The following is a 20,126-nucleotide window of genomic DNA, read 5'->3' as shown; positions in this document are numbered from 1 at the left end:
TCAATAATAATGCTAAATTTAATTACTGAAATTTAATTTTGAGTTGACTTTGAAATTGAACCAAACCTCATATAGTCATATGCTGTATGAATTCCAATGCATGTGATATTGCCATATTGGTAGTTTGGTTCATTGACAGAGATGTGATACTTGCGGTCAAAACTTGAAGGAGAAATTGAAGGGTGTGATTGGGTGAATATAATATAATTATCATATATAAAGATTATGAGTTTGATTTTTACTTAAAGTAGTTTGATCAAATTTGTTGAATATGATTTTTTTGAGTGTGCTTTATTTTTCTTATATAACTTAATGACTATTTCACTATGTTTAGTGTTTACTTCGTGTAAACCGTAATAAAAAAAATCTGGGCATTTATTTAGTTAAGAAGAAATCTTACTTAAAACTTGCTTTTGATGACATGACGTTGGTTCATTTCTCATCACAAACATTACGAGTTTGATTTCAATCATTATACAATGCACCATGGTCCGATTCGTTAGTTGGACAATTGACATGAAGTAATTTTTTTTTATAACAAATGCATATTTTTAATACATTAAACGTTCATTTTTAAGGTACCTTATTTGATATATTACCAAATAATGTATATTTAATACTCAAATAGTGTAAATTAAATATATTAAAACTATACATTTATTCATGGTCCACAATATAATTTACATTTGAATTTATGTTAGGCTCCTAGTTTAAATTGAAAAGTATATTGACAAAATTTATTTAGGTTAGGCTCCTTGTAGTTTAAATTGAAAAGTATATTGACAAAATTTATCTTAGGCAAAAAATATAATATATTTAAAGAGTTCTATTATATGGACTCTCAATCTCTACTCCTTCACTTTTATTTTATAATGTGACAAGAGATAATAAGTTATCTTAATTTGTGAATCTCCAAAAAAAATGTAAACATAAAATTTTTGAGTGACGAAATAAAAATAGAGAGTACAACTGTCCAAGTAGCATTTTTTAAAATGTCAAATAGGTTCATGAACTTTACACGAAAGTGCAATTAAGTCATTGAACTTTAAAAAAAATTCAATTAAAGTATTAAACACTTAAACATATCATTATGGTGCATCCAAATCCAATAGCCAGTTATCCACCTAAGATAACTAGTCATTAGGGTTCCAACGACCATTTCGACTGTCGACGAACCATTCCAGTGACTGGCAAACGGTCGCCGACCACAATTACAATTGAAGAAGGTCGTTCACCTTTCTCGGTGGAGGAGGCAACCAGCTAGTATAAGTCTAAAAACACGAAGCGGATTCCTTGCTCTCAGACTTCTTCTCCAACTGAAGAAGGCAACCGGAATGACGCTTTCTCTAGTTGGAGAAGAGGACCAGAATAGCACCTTCTCCAACTGGATTGGAGAAGGCAGTTGGAGAAGGCGACCAGACCGCCGCCTTCTCCAATTGGAGAAGGCGTCGATCACTTTCTTCATTGGCAGTGAATTTTTTAAATTCCGATAATGAGGAGTAATATACGGTGGTCAACAGTTATTAATAGTGGTCAACATCAGATAGTTTACACATAAGTTACTAATTATCAATAAATGAAATTTATTTGACTAATATTAACAAGTTCAAATATTTAATTGTACATTTTTTAAGTTCATGACATTTTCACGAAAAATTTAAGGGTATATTTGACTTTTTTCTCAATAGTAATAATTTTATAAAGAAATTTCCCACGCCCGATTCCAGCGGAGGATTAGCTGGAAGCAGCACACCACTCATACAGTCCATCTTCGCTTTCTCTCTCTTACCGTTTCTACCTTTTCACACGCACAGTCTACACACACTCTCTCTCTCTCTCCCTCCCTCCCTCATCTCTCTCCGCCGTGCTGAAGAAGAAACGCAACGGCCGCCATTTTCCGTTCTCTTCTCCTTCTCCGTCTGAATGTGGCTCTGAAGAAGAAGCACAACGCTTGATCTGCATTTGCTGTCTCTAAGAAGCCACCGACATGCTTCCTTTTGCCGCCATTTTTCTTCTATTGTTCTTCCTGTTTGGTGCAGATCACACTGTGTACTCTTCCTCTGCCGCCGCCGTCGCTGTTCGCAACCGCCGCGTTCTCCACCAGCCATTTTTCCCGGTAGATTCTACTCCTCCTGTTCCTTCGCCGCCGGCGCCTACCACTCCCGACATCCCATTTTCCACTCCTGCCCCTGCCAATACTCCCTTCTTCCCTTCGTTCTCTTCACCGCCTCCTCCGCCGGTCCCGTCTGCGTTCGCTACCTTACCTGGGAACACCGCATCGCTTAGCATCCCTCGTGCTTCCGAATCCAAGTCGGTGTCCTCGAAGCTCGTCGCCACCGCCGTCGCCTGCGTCATCGCCGCCGTCGTTGTACTCTCCGTCGCCGGCTTCCTGCATTTCCGGAAGAAGCGGAGGGGTTTGTCTCCGAGTGAATCCAAAACGCACAGATCCGATAGCAGTAGTCGGTACAATTTTGGTAATAATGCGGGTTCCGGTTCTAACCCTGTTGTTCCCAAGCTCGGGAGACCGTCTCAGCCCAGCTCGGAGTTTCTGTACTTAGGCACTATGGTAAATTCACATGGAGGCATTGAATCGCACGTGCAGCACCACGTGCCGAGCAGTACCACCACTAGCGCGACAACTTCGAGAAAAATGGACTCGCCGGAGCTCCTCCCCTTGCCGCGGCTTCACGGCGGCTGTTTCAGCCAGAATTACACGAATGTAGAGCGGGAGCTCGTCGGAGATGAAGAGGCTGAGGAGTTTTACTCCCCGAGAGGATCGTCGGGAGGTAGAGAGAATTCGACCGGAACTGGATCTGCTTCTCGGAGAGGTTTCGCAGCGATAGATGCCGAGAATTTCGGCGGGTCCAGTTCATCTTCATCTTCATGCTCGTCATCTAGTTCGGGGTCGGGCTCTCCCAGGAGGTCTGTTTCGCTGAGCATTTCGCCTCCGCAGAGTTTAAGCCCGAAAAGCTCAATTCCCAAGTCGCCAGAATTGTTTGCTGTTCAAACCCTTCCTCGCGCACCGGCTCCTCCTTTACCCGCGCGCTTTCAGATGCAATCGGTGAATGCCAGAGATTCTCAATCGCCGTCCCCAACCAGTTCATTCTCGCCGGAGAGAGATTCAGTCAGAAGCATGGATTCATCTCCGAGAATTTCCGGTATTTGGGATCAAAATATAGACTCTTCTTTAAGAATCAACAGTCGGAATCTGAAATCTCCAGGGAAAACTAGCAGTCCAAGCTTGGATACCCCTGTGAGAGTTAGCAGCGGCGGAATGGAATCTCCGGCGAGCGCTAGCAGCCCAGGTGTTGAGTTTCCTGTGAGAACCAGCACCCCTCTACAACCGCGTCTCCCTGTTTCTGCTCCACAGCCGCCTGTACCGCCACCACCGCCGCCTGTACCGCCTATTAGTATTCTGTCTCGTCCACCACCCCCACCTCCTCCAACTAAACGCCTGCAAACTCCAATTGCTCCAATCTCTCAGTCTCCACAGCTCAAGTCTCAACCACCACTAATGATGGCTCCTTTAAATCCCATTGGAACTGCAGAAAGCTTTTCTAGTGACAATGTTGATGAGAAAAATGAGGGGACACCAAAGCCAAAATTGAAGCCATTGCACTGGGATAAAGTGAGAGCAAGCTCTGACCGCGAAACAGTGTGGGATCAACTGAAATCAAGTTCCTTCAAGTATGATAATTGAAATTCTTGCGACTGTGATCATTAATTTTCTGCTCAAAATATGTTTTCCATTGCTCTATATTGATGTGGACCATGTTGCAGAGTGAATGAGGAGATGATTGAGACGTTATTCATTGTTAATACTCCAAATTCAAAGCCAAAGGAAACAACCCCGCGCTCAATTCTTCCATCGCCCAGCCTAGAACACAGGGTGCTTGATCCAAAGAAGTCACAGAACATTGCAATCTCACTGAGGGCCCTAAATGTCACCATTGAAGAAGTTTGTGAAGCTCTTTTAGAAGGTATGTAACTTCAATCTAGTATTTCCAGAGGAACATAAGCAGCTACTGTTTTCTATGCAAATAAATTGTTTGCATTAGGAGATATGCATAATTCCAATAGTACCCCATTCAAACTTATATAAGATTTTTGTTTGTCTCCAACTGCGTCTTTGTTTTAAAAGAAAAAAGGCTGAAAGGGAGATGTATTAATGAAATGTTTCTTTGCTATCAGCAATGTCACTAGTTTGCATATGTTGCTTGAATATGGTTCAATCATCAATGGTCTTTCAATATCACGCAATAGTGTTATCACACTTCACAGTAGCTCAATTTAATTTAGATTTGGTGGTGAAACCTTCAAACTGTGGTCTTGAAAATAGTTAAAGCCTCCATGATTTCAAATTTTACAACAGTGCAATGTTAGTTTGCATTTCAGCTTTACTTGTCATTCAGTGTTCTTTTGGGGTATTCATGACACTCCAAACTTCCATTTTGGGGGGTATTTGTAATAGTTTCTGACTTTGAATCTATGAAAAACAGTAAAGAGAAAGAAAAAGAAGTGTACCCAGGGCATCTAAATTGGCACTTATAACTAATTTTGCTATTTATTCATTCAGGAAATGCGGATACCCTTGGAACTGAGCTTCTTGAGAGTTTGATGAAGATGGCTCCAACGAAGGAGGAAGAGCGTAAGCTTAAAGAGTGTACAGATGATTCACCATTCAAGCTTGGACCAGCAGAGAAGTTTCTGAAGTCGGTGCTTGATATACCTTTTGCATTCAAAAGAATAGATGCAATGCTCTACATTTCAAATTTTGACTCTGAGGTTGACTACCTCAAAAAGTCATTTGAAACTCTTGAGGTACATAACTAAAGTAGTTACCAGCTTTTACACTGCATTGAATCTTGTCTTTGTTGGAATCTCATCATTGCATGTCAATTCCCAGGCTGCCTGCGAGGAGTTGAGGAGCAGTAGGATGTTCTTGAAGCTCCTGGAGGCTGTTTTGAAGACCGGCAACCGCATGAATGTTGGGACAAACCGTGGAGAAGCACATGCATTCAAGCTTGATACTCTCCTCAAGCTGGTTGATGTGAAAGGGGCTGATGGAAAAACAACGCTCCTGCATTTTGTTGTTCAGGAGATAATAAGAAGTGAAGGCGCTCGTCTTTCCACTGCAAACAAAGACGAAAAACCAACTCTCAATGATGATGTGAAGTGCAGGAAGCTTGGCCTCCAGGTTGTTTCCAGCATCACTTCAGAGCTAACAAATGTGAAGAAAGCTGCTACCATAGATTCGGAAATCCTCCATAGTGATGTCTTAAAGCTCTCCAACGGCATTGGGAAGATTGCAGAAGTTGTACGATTGATTGAAAGCATGTCATTGAACAAAATCAACTGCCAAAAGTTTTCCGAATCCATGAACAGGTTCACAGAAACAGCCGAGGAGGATATTATAAGGCTCCAGGCCCAAGAAAGCGTGGCTCTGTCTCTAGTGAAGGAGATTACTGAATACTTCCATGGAGATTCTGCTAAAGAAGAAGCTCACCCTTTCAGAATCTTCATGGTTGTGAGAGACTTCCTGATGACACTCGATCGCGTGTGTAAAGAAGTTGGAATGATAAACGAGCAGACAGTAGTATGTTCTGCTTATAAATTTCCAGTTCCAGTAAACCCCATGCTGCAACCACTTATTGGTGGATTCCCTTGGAGAGGGCAGTCCAGTTCCTCTGGTGAAGAAAGCTCTTAGCATGATGAACTTTGATCAGTATCATTATTATTTCTTCCCACTCGAGCTGATATGAAACCTAACCTTAGCCCAAATTGTGCATTCAAGGTTTAGAAATTTGTAATTTTTTGGAAATTTTGTATTCATAATAGAAATACTACGCAATAGATATCATGTAAAGAGGATTTAGAAACTGTTGCCATACATGTAAACAGAGCAGATAAATCTTTGCAGGAGAATAACACAAGTGCCTCCATGTACCTTCTTCTTGTCATATGAGTCTCTTTGGCATCCATCTTGTGGGAAAATGGATATAGGTACCAGACATATTGTGCTACTTTCACTGTTTTTGGGGGTACATTAAACGAAAAATGATAGTGATAAACTTCAAATATAAATTTATGATACATTATGTATCTTAGCTTATGCTAAACTAATTTTAAGCCTTTAGGCCCCTGTCCAAAGTTGCTGGAGGAGATAAATTGCGAGTTGTCCTGTTAGTTTTTAAGTTTCCACTAATGGATCTGGCTTCCTTCGCATTAATCCATCTAATTGTTGACGCAAGAATGGCAAATATAAGCTAGTGCATACTCTACTCTCTCTTGGATACTGACTACGAGTTTCCACTTCATCCAAAGAGAAAAAGAATGACAAATATAAGCTGGATATCAACAGCATTCAGATAGCCAAAGGTAACATCTACTCTGATATTCAATCATTTTGTTGTGTGGGGAACATAACACATATACCATAAATCATAACCTGAATAGATTGACAAAGTAGTGTAGTATAAAAATTTGAGTGGAATGAAAAAACCAAAAATTACAGAAAATTGTTCGCGATCTAAGGAATTATTTTAGGAGCATCTGTAACACATAATTACATACATTATATGGTTCCATCCAGTTACTACTACTGTCTTTACTTACCTTTTTCAACAAGCAGTTATGTCTCTCGGGCAACGATCAGTTCTTCTAGTTGAAAACCGTCTTCGGTCTCTGTGGGCAACAACAAAATATCATCATCTGTTGTGAAATGGTAATGCTCTCCAATGGCTCTCAGAAGCTGGTACACTTCATACATTGAGGGCCTCTCCTTCGGGACAGCTGGCAGCACACAGCGACAGGCGACCTTGAGAACCTGGAGAACCTCGGCATCATAGCCCTTTCCGATCAAAGATTTGTCGATTGAATCTTGAAGTTTGGATTCACCGGAAAGAATGGTGATCCATTCCACCAAACTTCCCTTGAAGCTCTCGGGGGCCTTGCTCGCGTAGGTAGGCCTCTCGCCAGTAACCAACTCGAGCAGTACTACGCCAAAGCTGTAAACATCTCCTTTTGGCGTGGCAACCAATGTTCGTGCATACTCGGGAGCAACATAACCCAAGTCCCCGAATTCACCGTTCACAAATGTGCTCAAATGAGTGTCAACCGGGTTCATGAGCCTTGCGAGCCCAAAATCAGATATCTTGGGTTCGAAATCAGCGTCCAATAAGATGCATTTAGAGCTGATGTTTCGGTGGAGAATCCGGGGATTGCAGCTGTGGTGAAGCCAAGCAAATCCTTTGGCTGCCCCAATCCCGATTTTTAGCCTCAAAGTCCAATCTAACGGCTCCTCTCCTTCATTCAGAAAATGCAACTTATTGTTAAGAGTTCCATTTGACATGTACTTGTAGACCAGCAGCCTTTCTTGCTTAGCCATGCAATATCCTAAAAGAGGAACCATGTTCCGGTGCCTCACAGCTCCGAGAGTCGCCATCTCGGATTCAAATTCTTTTTCCGAGTGCTGAGTATTTTGCAATCTCTTAACCATGAGAGACGTGCCATCTGCAAGCACCGCCTTGTAAAAAGTCCCTGTTCTTCCAGACCCGATGATGTTGCACTTGTGGAAGTTGTCAGTCGCCTGCATGAGATCGCTTAATCTCATTTTTGAAACAGACTTCTCGAACATAGAAAGCTGAAAGAAAGAAGAGCATCGTGGTCAGAAAAACAGATGAAACGTTAAGCAAAGCAGCAGAATAGCAACTGATGCCAGTTTTCCATCACATTGATTTAGACAATCCTGTTTGGTAAATGGTTGTTAGCTGATATTGTTAGCTGATTGGGTTAGAATGTATAATTAATTGATAATATTAGTTGATTGTAGAAAAGTGTTTGGTAAATTAGCTGTTAGTTGATAGCTGTTTGGTATAATTTCTTTTCTCAAAAGGCTAATTGAAAATGTTGCTTTGAGGTGCCTTTTGAAATATAGTATTTTGGAGTTACAAAAAGCTTATTAACCAAACACTTATATTGATTTTTAACCAAGTCAAACAACTAATAATGGTTAAATAGGCCAAAATTGGCTGATAGGCTAATTATTTACCAAGCAGGGCCTTTATGAATTGACGAGATAAGATAACATTAAGATACCAACATTAAATAGCATAATGTAGTGAAAATAAACCGTAGATATTTTGAATTCTCTAGAGCCGATAATGCAATGTTAGCAAGCGAAAAAGAGGATATAAAGGTGTTCAATGAAACATTATCAAGAAGTGCAAAGAATAAGGTTCTTGCCTTGATGGCCTTGGCGCCCTTAATACTCTTTGCCCATTTATTACCATCCGGATCGTCTTCCTTCCTCTTCCGGGACGCCCTACGAAAGATGAAGTACATGGCAACAGCCAAGCCTATAATGCCGAGACTCACCCCACCAACAGCGGCACCAGCAATGACTCCGGAGCTTGTTTTCTTTGATGGAGCCTTGCATTTGTCCAAAGGAGCACCACAGAGCCCTAAATTATTGGCATAGTTTTCGGCAGGAACACTGTAGTTACCAAACTGTGGAACTTGCCCAATCAAACGATTATTTGCTACACTAAAGTCCTTCATTCGAGCAAGCTGACCAATTTGTAGGGGAATTTGACCCGTCAACTGGTTGTTGTCGAGTTTAATAACATTCAGGTATGTGCAATTCGCAAGGTTCAAAGGGATCTCTCCTGAAAATCTGTTGGAGGAGAGATCAAGGGTAGTCAAATAACCGACGATTTTGGAGATGTTAGCCGGAATAGACCCATTGATCTTATTGCTCGAAAGATCTAACCCTGTCATAGCTTCACACATATGAAGACCAACCGGAAACTTTCCCCCGAGCTCCATGTTTGAAAGCCGGATATTCAGAACCTTATTCTCATCGGGATGCCAGCAGTCAACCCCAATAAATCTACAGATGAAACCTTCGGTTTTATTATTAAAATTCCAAGAATCTAAGTAACCTAGAGGATCTTCCAAAGACTCCCTTACAGATTTTAGACAGTCAATGTCACTCTGAATACAATAACAAAGACTGCTACTCAATAAAAAGCAGCCAAAGATAGATGCAATAACAGGTCTGTAATTCAACCTCATGCTCGCTAGTGCACCAGCCATAAACTACACCGACCTAAATGACAATAACTTTCTTCAATTGTTGACTGGTATGTTCGGCATCTTTACAAACTAGTATGTGAACCTCCAACATCATAAATCGACCACAAAATATATTCCCATTCGCAAGAACCAGATAAACAACCTGCACACATCCAAAGAATGCTCAGATCAGGCGAAAAATGAGAATTATAGCATGAATCGGGGCATCAAGAAATACAACCGTGTACACTTACTAACTACTACACACAATATAACCTAATACCAATCGGCCATAATACCCATAATACCATGAATTGGCTCACATAAAATGATTATGCAACAAAACGAGCTACCCAATTTGCATTTCAGACCAAGCCACATATACTGGGAACACGGAATATACAAATTTTTTATTCAACTAGGATTGTGTAGAAACAAATTCTCAATTACCAACAAATATTTACATAGCCAATCAATTTAAAGGGCAGCAGTTCAAGCTGATATTGCTAAAATGTGTATGCTTAATATAAAACTGAAGAAACCTTCAACAATTCTCTCTGGTTTATCAAATTCCAACTATGACATACGTAAGCAGACACACACAATAAGAATTTTGGAAGCTAAGGATACACAATAGTCAATAGAAGCCAAAGATCTTCACTTTTTCAGCTGGAAAATCAGAACCCAAATTCAGTTTAAATCACAAAGTTCTAAACTTTGACAGAAACACCCTCCATGAGAAAACACAAAAACCAAACAAACCAACACGAGAAAGAAACTGAGAAAGCTGAGAAGCAAGTTCTATGAATCACAAACCCAGCTTCAAATAAAGTACTCTGGAGCTTGAGAGGAGAATCAAAGCAATTATTCGCTCAAAACACGAAATTCCAGCCGCGTATAACCTCAAGAAACAAAAAATTGCACAGCAACTGAAGAAGAAAAGCAGGAAAAAGGTGAAAGCTAAGGAGATACAGAGTAATGAACTTACTGTGTGATGAGAGGTAGATCTTCTTCAAGGGTTGCAGAAAATTAGAGAGCTGAGAACCCACTAAGAAGGATATTGGTTATATGGGTTGTACCGGTCAAAGAAGGAACGCTCGTTTTTCTCTCGCCCTGGGCTCACCGTGACAGCGAGAGGGGGAGAGAGAGAAAGAGAGAGAGAGAGAAGACTGAAGACTTGGGCAACGACTCGGAGCTTGACTTCCTTTCACACACCAATTTTTTTTTTTAAATAAACAAGAAAAGAAAAAAGTGCTTTAGAACCAAATAAGAAACCGAGTAATATTACACGTATTCTTCATAAACTAACGACTTTACTTCGTCGGTAATCACAACGTACTATTAAAAATTATGACACATTCACGATTTATTTCTTCTATCAAATTTAAAGGTATTATATATAAATATTAAGATACATCTCTTGATTTACTTCATTTATCAAATCTTGACACAAAGGCACATATACATGGCGTTTGGTTTACACAAATGAAAAATAGAGATAATGGGATTACAAAAGGGAGGAAATTTAAAGAAAACTAATATTAATATATAACTAAATAACAAAAATGCCCTTACTATATATATAGAGAGAGAGACGCACAGGGGTATAGTGTGAAAAAAGAATTATAGTGTGAAAAAGGTTCACTTCAACTTTTGGCACTGGGAATGTGTTTCAGCACCCAAAAGTCACGATTCAACTTTGGACTTTCAAGGCCGGGACTCTAAAAGGAATGAATGAGTGAGTGGAGCATAATTTTTGTATTAAAAAATTGAGTCACACTTGTGTGAAACCGTCTCACGGATTCTTATTTGTGAGACAGGTCGGGTCGGGTCACCGCACTATGCAAATGTCATACTTATATGTACAAATATCATACTTCTATGCTCAAATATAACACTAATCAAGAATACAATTTTTGTTACTTATTAGAGAAAAAGTAATACATTTTTCATAATAAGTAATGTTGACAAGTTTCCCTTACTTATAAGGGCAAATATAATACTTTTGTGAAAAAATGTAATACTTTTAAATCGAAATGTAAAAGTATTGTATTTTCCCTTAAAAGTATTACATTTACCTAAGTAACAAAAATTTTATTCCTGGTTAGTATTACATTTTAACATATAAGTATGACATTTGTGCATATAAGTGTTACATTTACATCTTGATCCAACCCGACCCGATTCGTCTCATGGTGAGACGGTCTCACACAAGTTTTTGCCTTAGTGGTTTTATTTTAATTTGATAATTATCATATGTAAGTATGCTTATTTTAAGTAATTAAAATATAGTTAAAGTAAAATGGTGGGTCCAAAAAAAAGTTGGAAAACATCTAAAATGATAGGAAAAAAAAAGTTGTTGCGACTGAATGAGAAAGTGTATGATGGCCCACAAAAAATTAATGTAAAAACATCAACTTTTGCTCTAATTCAAGCAAATAATTTTGTTAAATATAAAATGTTAAAAATTTTAAAATAAAATTGTAGAAGACTACATTATAGAGTCAATCTTCAAGGTTGACTTTGAATACTACTTATCAGGATGAAATTTTCATCAACGCGTTTACCACGGCGCTTCTCCCAGGGGTAGGATTTGTGTTGCTTCTGAGTTCTGATATGAGTTTTTGCTATTTTTTTCATTTAAAAAATGATTTAATAGTATTTTAAACTCAAAATTATTCGTTTAATTTCTTATTATCCACAAAATTATCTATTCCTCGGTATTTGTTTTTATTGTTACTTATTTTGTTTCATATTAATTGAGTCGGGATTAACACTCAATTTAAATCCATAAATTTGAAGAGCAGATGATAATAGAGCATTTAAAGTCAACAAAATAATAATAATAATAATAATTTAAAAACATAATAAGTATCAATCAAAGTTATATCTCTCATTTATGTTCATGTGTTTAGTGCTAACCATTTTGTGCATTGTATTTTTATAGTTGTACTATACAATTTGATGGACAAAAATACATTTACCATTATAACTTTCGTTACCTTTTCCATTAACTTTACCACGCACATGCATCTATCATATCTTTTCTTATATTAAATAATGATAATAATATTTGTATAGTTTATATATTGGATTTATATAATAAAAAAATTTATTTAGATTTTAATTAATAAGAATTTGTTAGTTATTTTTTAAAATATAAATATTGAGCATATGTTTTTGCACATAAAAATAAAAAAGACTAGTAATAATAATAAGAGGAGATTGTGAAATGGAAGTAAGTGGGGGGTGGGGGTGGGGGAGATCTCGCACCAAGGTCTTTTGCCAAACATAATGGAAGCAAGCAAGATAAACATATTATTACGAAACATGTTTATTGAGAGCAAAATAAAGTTTATGACTTTATTGTAAGAACATCAATTTGCGCTAACAACAAGTAGCAATAATTAGCTATCTTGCTTGTTAAGTTTGAGCAAATTGTTCAATAAGATCATACGAGTTTTTCGAGGTCATATGTTATATATTATTTTTTGGTGTCTATTTTATTGAAAAATAAATAAATAAAAGTAGAAGAAAATGATACATTATAGGTTTGCTTCCAATGGCAAAATAGGTGTTTGATTTATGTCACAAATATGTGGGGCTTAGATTTAGATTGGACTTCTTATGCGTATAAATATATAGATTAGTGTTAGTTTTAAACTTAAATTGACTTGAGTTACTTTTTCATGAAGTTAGGACGTGTGTTCATGATCTATTAGATATAATAGGGCAAGTACAATTGGCATTTATAGGCTTTAATAGGGTGATAATTGTTGATGCTATCATGTTTCCAAGTTCCACCAGAACAGAGAAAATGGTCATACCTTCCACTAAAAGGCCGATTTGGTTGCTCTTTACCAAAAGTTTGAAGATGACCAAAGTAGCACTAGCTGGATAGTGGTTAGGAAACGTTTTTCCAACTTTTTTTTAAAAATAAAATATAAATTAAATAGTGTAATGCGTGATTTCAAGTTGTAGATTCATTTGCCTATTTGACAGCGAGACCGATACAAAAATCGATTGAGAGACCGGTAAGATTGTTAGTTTGTTACTACGAAATTGATCTAGAGACACTTGTGAAATTTGTGTTGGATCCTTTCCTTATTGATTTAAAAAGAAAATGTAACATGTGATAATATTATCTCAAATATTATAATTTGTATGAGTAGTAAAACTTTATTTCCTTATTATGTGTAATTGATAAATGTATTTGCTTTATGTAGTCTCTACCAAACAATATATTTTTAATATACTATTCAAAATCAATATTAATATGAAGCATGTTAGATGGCCATATAAAAATCACAACATTTGTGTACATATATACATGCGCACACTTCATACCATTGCCGTCCTTGAGTCTAGCAATAAGTCATCATATTATAATGAGACAAATGTGATGTGATATATAACTCAAGAAATCAATCAACTCAAAATAAGTTAATAAGTTTTATTTTGCTAGTAGTCTAACATCTGATGATTTACATCCTTCGTCAATCTTTAAGGCAAAAGTGATAATGAGTCATGAAATTTGGAGTTAAAACTTACAAGAGTTAATACTCAATTTAGTCACCGACTATAGTGATTTTTCTCGATTTAGTTCTAAATGAGTTTTTGTGCTTAATTAGATCATCGACTTTGATAATTTTATTAAATCGAGTCATCTGTTAAGATAACTTAGTAATTTCACCTCTATTAATACCAAATGTAGTCCTCAACTAAAAGTATTTTTACCCAAGTTAATATTCGATTATAGTGATTTTACCCAATTTAGTATTCGACTATACTGATTTTTCTTAATTTAGTCATTGATTTTAACAACCGGAGACTCAATTGAAACATTGGTAAAACACCGAAGTCGAGAACCTAATTAAGCACAAAAAGTCATTTAAGATTAAATTGAGAAAAAACAATTATAGTCGATGACTAAATTAGATATTAATTCAAACTTAATGAGACAAATATATAGATATTAGTTAGAAAGAAGTGTACATTTTTTTCTCAAAAAAAAAAAGTGTACATTTTAATGTTTTGAGCATCGAAACTAAATTGATTGGATTTATATTGTCATGGAATCCATTGGATCCAAAGTTAGCTAGAGAATTGTCATTTACCCGGTCAAATTTAGTGCCAAAGAGGTAAAGCAAAGAGCAATTAAGCCGTTACAAATGGCGCCACATCTTATCACCAATTCATCACTGTCATCTAATCACCTACCCACATCTTCTCCACCACCCTCTCTTTTTCTCTCGACTGCTTCTAATGGAGTCTCTTTCCCAATCCCTATCGACTTTCCCGCCTCTCCTAAACCACTCCAGAACCCTAATCTCCAAGCCCCGATTCACTTCAACCCGGAAATTCACTTCTCATTGCTTAAATTCGCTGCAAACCCACGCCACCAAACCGCCTAACTTGCCCCCATTTCCCCGTTTCCGACATATCTCTCTGAACCCCCATTTCTTCTCTCTGTGTACGGCTCTATCTTTCCCTCTTTCTTGCTTTGCCTCCGGAACCGCTGTGCCCACTGAAGAAGCCTCCGCTAAGATCAACTTAGAAGCAATTTTGGTTTCAATTGACGAGTTCTTTAATAGGTACCCGTTTTTTGTTGCTGGGGTTACGTTCATTTGGCTTGTGGTAATCCCGCTCACCGAAGAGTACTTGCAAAAGTACAAGTTTATATCTGCCATTAATGCGTTTAAGAAGCTCCGGGATGAGCCCAGTTGTGAGCTGTTGGATATTAGGGATAAGAGGAGTTTGGCCTATTTGGGTTCCCCCAATTTGAAAATCTTGAAGAAGAGTGCCCTGCAGGTTCATTTTGTTGAAGGAAATGAAGATGCTTTTGTGAAGGAGGTGTTGGAGAATTTTAGGGACCCGGAAAACACAACAGTTTGTGTTGTAGACAAGTAAGTTTTGCCAAACTTCATTCCCTGGTTTTTATAGCTAACAAACATTCCTGCAGTAATGAAAGTTTCAGGCTTGCTTCTGTGTTACAAGAATGCAATGATTGCATGAATAGTTTGAACATTTGATTTGATTGGATAGCATATTTAATCTGTGTTAATTGAATGCATTGAGTTCAAGCCACTAGTGTGCTAAATCCAGAGTCGAACTTGTAACCTTGTTGTTTAAGCCACTAACCGAGCACCGAGTAAACTTCTCATTGTGATCCTAACTGGCAAATGATCACAAAGAGATAAACCAGCTTAGGTTGTCCATAGTTGACTGTATCAAATCAAGAAAGCCATAGACTGCCCCCGTTGGGAGTCAAACTTGTAACTTTGTGGCTACCAATAAATCATCATAGGTTGTCCATAGATGACTGTATCAAATTAAGAAAGCCATAGACTGCACCCGCTGGGAGTCAAATTTGTAACTTTGTGGCTACCAAGTTAACAGCATGGGTTATTCCCCTTTATCATTACTTTTTAAACTTAAGTGGGTGGGGGACAAAGCAATGGATTTTACAGTAACATTTGTGCTCTGTTTGTAACTTTATGTCAAACATCTAAAGCAATAGGGGGAAAGGGACAAAAGGCTAAGAGAATGGGGAGGCATAGAGAGGGACCAGTTTCGCCTTTATCTACAATTTACCATTATTTACTCTTTATGATTTGTTGAAGATCTGTTGTTCCAGCAGTGGTTATATATCTGTATCTAGTTTTCTATTGCAGTACGTAGTGTTTAATGATGCTTGAGTATTTTGACAAATATTGTATTGACTCCTGTGTGGAAGGTAGTTTTGACGGTAACTCATTAAAAGTGGCTGAATTGTTGGTGAAAAATGGCTTCAAAGAGGCCTATGCAATCCGGGGTGGGTTAAGAGGCAACAAAGGATGGCAGGTGATTTCTCTATCTTCAAATGGATTTAAGTTAGGAACAGTTTTATTACCTTGCAAGTTGCAACGTGCTGCGTTAACTCTTTAGGAGAAAGTATGATCACTGGTAGAAGAGAGTTAGTTGATGTAAAAAATTTCTTGTTATTGTAATACTCTATTGCATTATAAGCCAACAACTTTTTGATGGAGACTTCTAGGAATCTTAAGATTTGTATCCTCGTGGCTTAGTTCAGACCTCGGCCTTTCATTGTGTGAAATGCTTTCGACTGTCGTGTACCAATCATCAGCTAATGCGGTTTATAATAATATGGTGTTCCGATTTACAATTCTTATACACGCGCGCGCGCACACACACATGCGGTATTTTATCATATACATGTTTGTTTTGTTGTAGGAAATACAAGAATCGCTTCTCCCTTTATCTGTTCGTGTCTACCCCAAGAAGAAAGCCAAAGTGTCAGAACAGCAAGGTAAAGGTGGCCAGCCAGATGAAGATATGGATTCCAGTGTAAAAAGAAGTGAAGAGATTACCAATGGATCTGTTTCAAAGCCCGTTCAACCCACCTCTCAAACAAGAAGTGCTGCTCGGCCATTATCCCCTTATCCAAATGTATGAACTCTTCTTTCTCTAAAAAAAAAAATCACAACCACATTAATTGCACAGCCACTGGCAAATGTGAAAACTTGTTAGTATATTTTCATAAAGCCATCAAAACTATCCCGATTATGGATCCCTTTGTTTTATTTCTTTCATTTTTCTTTTGCTTTCACTTTCAAGTTTCTAGGCCGCACCTTTCCTATTTTGAGTTATATAGTCAATGTATTTGACAAGCTTTCATTTTTTTTTTTTGATGATTTGGCTATGTTATTCACTATGTAGATCTACATCTTCTTCTCTATACTAACATTATAGATCAAACTCGAAGCTCAAATGATTGTGCAAGTATCAATACCCCAACCTAATCTATCTATCTATGTGGATTTCAGTACCCAGATTTGAAGCCACCGTCTTCTCCAACTCCATCAAAGCCTTCAAGTTGATACTTCATCCATTGCTACTTCTGATGCTGCATTGTTCATCAGTAGCCAAATCGTTGGTGTTTTCCTCCAACATGATATTGATATCTTATTGATGAATATGGCCCTGGAGGGTTTTGGCTAAAAAAGCTGATTTCTACGGAGTAGAAAGAAGCTCTTCAACTGGAACTTTACTGATCTATGAATAGTGGAAAGTTGTTTTTTCACTTGTGAATTTTGCGAGCACTGCTCGCCACTTCTTTGGATTGTACAAATTTTGATGATGAGATTATTTTCTGTCATTGTTGGTTTATTGTAATAACATTGAATAAGAGGCATCACCATCTTGTGATTCTTGGGTCAGTTCTAAGCGACTTGAATCAATTGGATCACAATGTATTTAAAGTAAGAGTTTATTCCAGCAATGGTCCTCCGACTATACTGATTTTCCAAAATTGGTCATCGTCTTATAATTTGGACGAAAAAGTCACTTGACTTTCAAATTTGTTCCGGAATTGGTCCTTCCGTTTAACTTCAGTTAGTTAGGCGTTAAGTTAGGGGATAAAATGGTCTTTTTATTAGCTGACCTTCTTCTTCCTCATGTTCCTGAGTATATATATTTTAACTGGACCATTTTCTGTTAATAAATCCGAGACTGATAGTACCTTGAGAAGATCGATGCCTGTTGGCTGCTGAATATAGTCGGAAAGCATGCAACGTAATCGAATTTATATGTGTCTATATTATCTGAGGATGGAAGGTTTCTAATCTAACTCATCAATATGAACTAAGTTGTTAGATTTCCTGCTTCATGGACTTTTAGGACACTTTCTAACCCTCTGAATTACGTCCTTTTTAATTTGTTTTTCTTACTTTTGGTCTCTAAAAGAAAACCTTGTTGCATCAGCATCCATTCATTAGTTTCTCCAATTACATACTGAAATCGGGGATTAGGATTATAAAGCAATGTCAGCTAATACAAAATAAGTACAAATTTGGCTCTAAGAATTTACAGCACTGGGATTATAACGCATTGTCAACTACTGAGACACCCTTCAATCTATGGAATCAAAAATCCTTTTTCGGCAATTTATAACATAGTAAGAAAGGAGTATCTTCATGTTCCTGAGTATATATATCATAACTTAAGCATAACACCCATAACATCCATACACTATGAAAGCTATATAGATATAAATACACACAAGCGCAAGGTGACAGAAGAGAGAAAAATGGACGGGAATAGGGGATGCGCGGGGAGAGTAGGCCCACCCTAGAAGAGAAGTTTCTGGGCAGTTTCATTGGGATCCATGGAGCATTCTTTAAGCATCGCATATATCTCCTCCTCGCTGTGATTTCCGGTGATCTCCTAGCCGCTGCTCCTCCACTAACCCCACATGAACTGCTCAGCGTTCCACATGCCCAACTCTCAAATGCCGCAAAAATCCTTTAATATGTCTTTATAAGGCGGACTGGAGCAGAGCAGCGAGCAAGTTTGGCAGTGTTGGGCAGTCGTCGGCGACTCCTCTTCTCCTCCCTTCTCTGCTGGCGACCACCTCCCCTGGTGCGGCAGCGAGCTCCCTCCGACGAGCAGCGGCGGCGATTAGAGTCAGTCTGACGAACCAGCGGCGTAGACGGGCGACTCTCCTCCTCCTCTTCCCTTTTCCGGCGCAATGGCAGTGGGTTAGGAAAAGAGGCTAGGTAATGAAAAAATCATTTTAGCCCCTAACCTAAAGTCTAACTAATTGAAGCTAAACGGAAGGACCATTGTCGGAACAAATTTGAAAGTCAAGTGTCTTTTTTGTCCAAATTAAAAGACGAGGACCAATTTTGGAAAATCAGTATAGTCGGAGGACCATTGCTGGAATTAACTCTTAAAGTAAATACAACCATGTGTGCCACGATGGCATAAGTGGGCTAACGTTGTGAATTTTGATTCACATATATAGCTGGTCAGTTAGATTTTGTGGCAATTCCATTACATAGCTATGGTTGTCTGGTTTTCTAAGCTCTCATAGTGTAAGTACTGGTCAAATAGGTTTTTCCATATTAAAGGAGGTTTGAACTCTCGACCTTTCTTAAGGGGTAAAAGTGTACGGTCACACATGTCAATTAAGCTAGTTATATTGAATTTACTATTTTGATTACTTGATTAGTTAGGTTACATAGATATTTTATCTTGAAAGGAGTGCTGAAGTGGTGATTCTATTACTTTAGAAATTTATCTAGTGCACATTTTCAGGAGTGATTACATGTTTTTTTTTTTTTTTTTTAATCCAAAAAGATATTGGCATTTTTAGGNGAAATTCACATTTTATTCTTCTTCTTATATCAAAACCACTTTTACAATATTATTTTTGCACTTCTTAGCCTAATTATTTTCAAGATTCTTCAATTTTAAAAGCATTTTAATAACTTTCAAATGACTTGTTAGGAACCTGACTCTCGTATAACACACTTAAAACTTAGCACAAATAAAGAAATGCATGATCATTGTATTTAGGTGTATGAAACACACTATCCTAACAAGTTTTTTTTTTTTACTAAGCAACAAATGTAATAAAATTAAAAATTTTGAGATTTTTTTACACACTATCCTATCTCAAAATTTTTAATTTTATTACATTTGTTGCTTAGTAAAAAAATAAAAACTTGTTAGGATAGTGTGTTTCATACACCTAAATACAATGATCATGCATTTCTTTATTTGTGCTAAGTTTTAAGTGTGTTATACGAGAGTCAGGTTCCTAACAAGTCATTTGAAAGTTATTAAAATGCTTTTAAAATTGAAGAATCTTGAAAATAATTAGGCTAAGAAGTGCAAAAATAATATTGTAAAAGTGGTTTTGATATAAGAAGAAGAATAAAATGTGAATTTCATATTTTATCCCTCAAATTTTGATTATTTTTAAATTTTTTCGTCAAATTTAATGGCCAGGGACTAAACTCGCCACTTCGCGAATAACTGAGGGACTAAACTCGCATACGGCCATAACTCAGGGACTGAGTCTACACTACCCCTATAACTCAGGGACTAAAGATGCCATTTTCCCAAGAGAAAATGCATAATTGGATTTTATTTTCATAGCAATGATTGATAATCGGTTATTCTGATTGGGTTTTCTCCTAATTACAGATTTGATCTCAACTTTTCAAACGAATTAAAATTCTTCCCCCATATTGCTTTTTTAACCC

At 37.5% G+C, this 20,126-nt stretch overlaps 3 protein-coding genes across 4 annotated transcripts; 2 read left to right on the top strand and 1 right to left on the bottom strand.

Annotated features, from left to right (window-relative positions):
• Positions 1 to 1,723: 1,723 nt before the first annotated feature.
• On the top strand, positions 1,724 to 5,960 carry LOC116016817 (formin-like protein 1). Its single transcript, XM_031257239.1, has 4 exons — positions 1,724 to 3,687; positions 3,781 to 3,980; positions 4,577 to 4,821; positions 4,907 to 5,960. Exons 1-4 carry the CDS (start codon positions 1,988 to 1,990, stop codon positions 5,705 to 5,707), a joined length of 2,946 nt encoding a protein of 981 aa, XP_031113099.1. The 5' UTR covers positions 1,724 to 1,987; the 3' UTR covers positions 5,708 to 5,960.
• A 452-nt stretch (positions 5,961 to 6,412) lies between these two features.
• LOC116016818 (probably inactive leucine-rich repeat receptor-like protein kinase At5g48380) lies at positions 6,413 to 10,226 on the bottom strand. Of its 2 annotated transcripts, none has more exons than XM_031257240.1 (3): positions 10,064 to 10,226; positions 8,245 to 9,238; positions 6,413 to 7,642 (listed from the first exon to the last, which is right to left on the bottom strand). In XM_031257240.1, exons 2-3 carry the CDS (start codon positions 9,094 to 9,096, stop codon positions 6,632 to 6,634), a joined length of 1,863 nt encoding a protein of 620 aa, XP_031113100.1. In that variant the 5' UTR covers positions 9,097 to 9,238; positions 10,064 to 10,226; the 3' UTR covers positions 6,413 to 6,631. The 2 variants fall into 2 exon arrangements, with proteins under 2 accessions (XP_031113100.1, XP_031113101.1); XM_031257241.1 differs by lacking the exon at positions 10,064 to 10,226 and adding an exon at positions 9,892 to 10,030.
• Positions 10,227 to 14,265: 4,039 nt separating this feature from the next.
• LOC116015123 (rhodanese-like domain-containing protein 4A, chloroplastic) lies at positions 14,266 to 17,352 on the top strand. Its single transcript, XM_031255136.1, has 4 exons — positions 14,266 to 14,981; positions 15,816 to 15,918; positions 16,309 to 16,524; positions 16,902 to 17,352. The coding sequence occupies exons 1-4, from the start codon at positions 14,341 to 14,343 to the stop codon at positions 16,953 to 16,955; spliced, it is 1,014 nt and encodes a 337-aa protein (XP_031110996.1). The 5' UTR covers positions 14,266 to 14,340; the 3' UTR covers positions 16,956 to 17,352.
• Positions 17,353 to 20,126: the final 2,774 nt, after the last annotated feature.

Source organism: Ipomoea triloba, chromosome 4 (assembly GCF_003576645.1).
Source record: "Ipomoea triloba cultivar NCNSP0323 chromosome 4, ASM357664v1".
Lineage (NCBI taxonomy): Eukaryota > Viridiplantae > Streptophyta > Magnoliopsida > Solanales > Convolvulaceae > Ipomoea > Ipomoea triloba.
Note: the sequence above shows the minus strand (reverse complement) of the source record. Positions and strands in the feature narration are given on the sequence as shown.

Bases quoted from the DNA above. Each gene is read 5' to 3' on its own strand.
- LOC116015123 (XM_031255136.1), top strand. From the start codon at position 14,341: ATGGAGTCTCTTTCCCAATCCCTATCGACTTTCCCGCCTCTCCTAAAC. The intron at 14,982-15,815 runs GTAAGTTTTGCC...TGTGGAAGGTAG, and splicing joins ACAGTTTGTGTTGTAGACAA to TTTTGACGGTAACTCATTAA. The intron at 16,525-16,901 runs GTATGAACTCTT...TGTGGATTTCAG, and splicing joins CATTATCCCCTTATCCAAAT to TACCCAGATTTGAAGCCACC.
- LOC116016818 (XM_031257240.1), bottom strand. From the start codon at position 9,096: ATGGCTGGTGCACTAGCGAGCATGAGGTTGAATTACAGACCTGTTATT. The intron at 7,643-8,244 runs GCAAGAACCTTA...TCTTTCTTTCAG, and splicing joins AGGGCGCCAAGGCCATCAAG to CTTTCTATGTTCGAGAAGTC.
- LOC116016817 (XM_031257239.1), top strand. From the start codon at position 1,988: ATGCTTCCTTTTGCCGCCATTTTTCTTCTATTGTTCTTCCTGTTTGGT. The intron at 3,688-3,780 runs GTATGATAATTG...ACCATGTTGCAG, and splicing joins CTGAAATCAAGTTCCTTCAA to AGTGAATGAGGAGATGATTG. The intron at 4,822-4,906 runs GTACATAACTAA...GTCAATTCCCAG, and splicing joins AGTCATTTGAAACTCTTGAG to GCTGCCTGCGAGGAGTTGAG.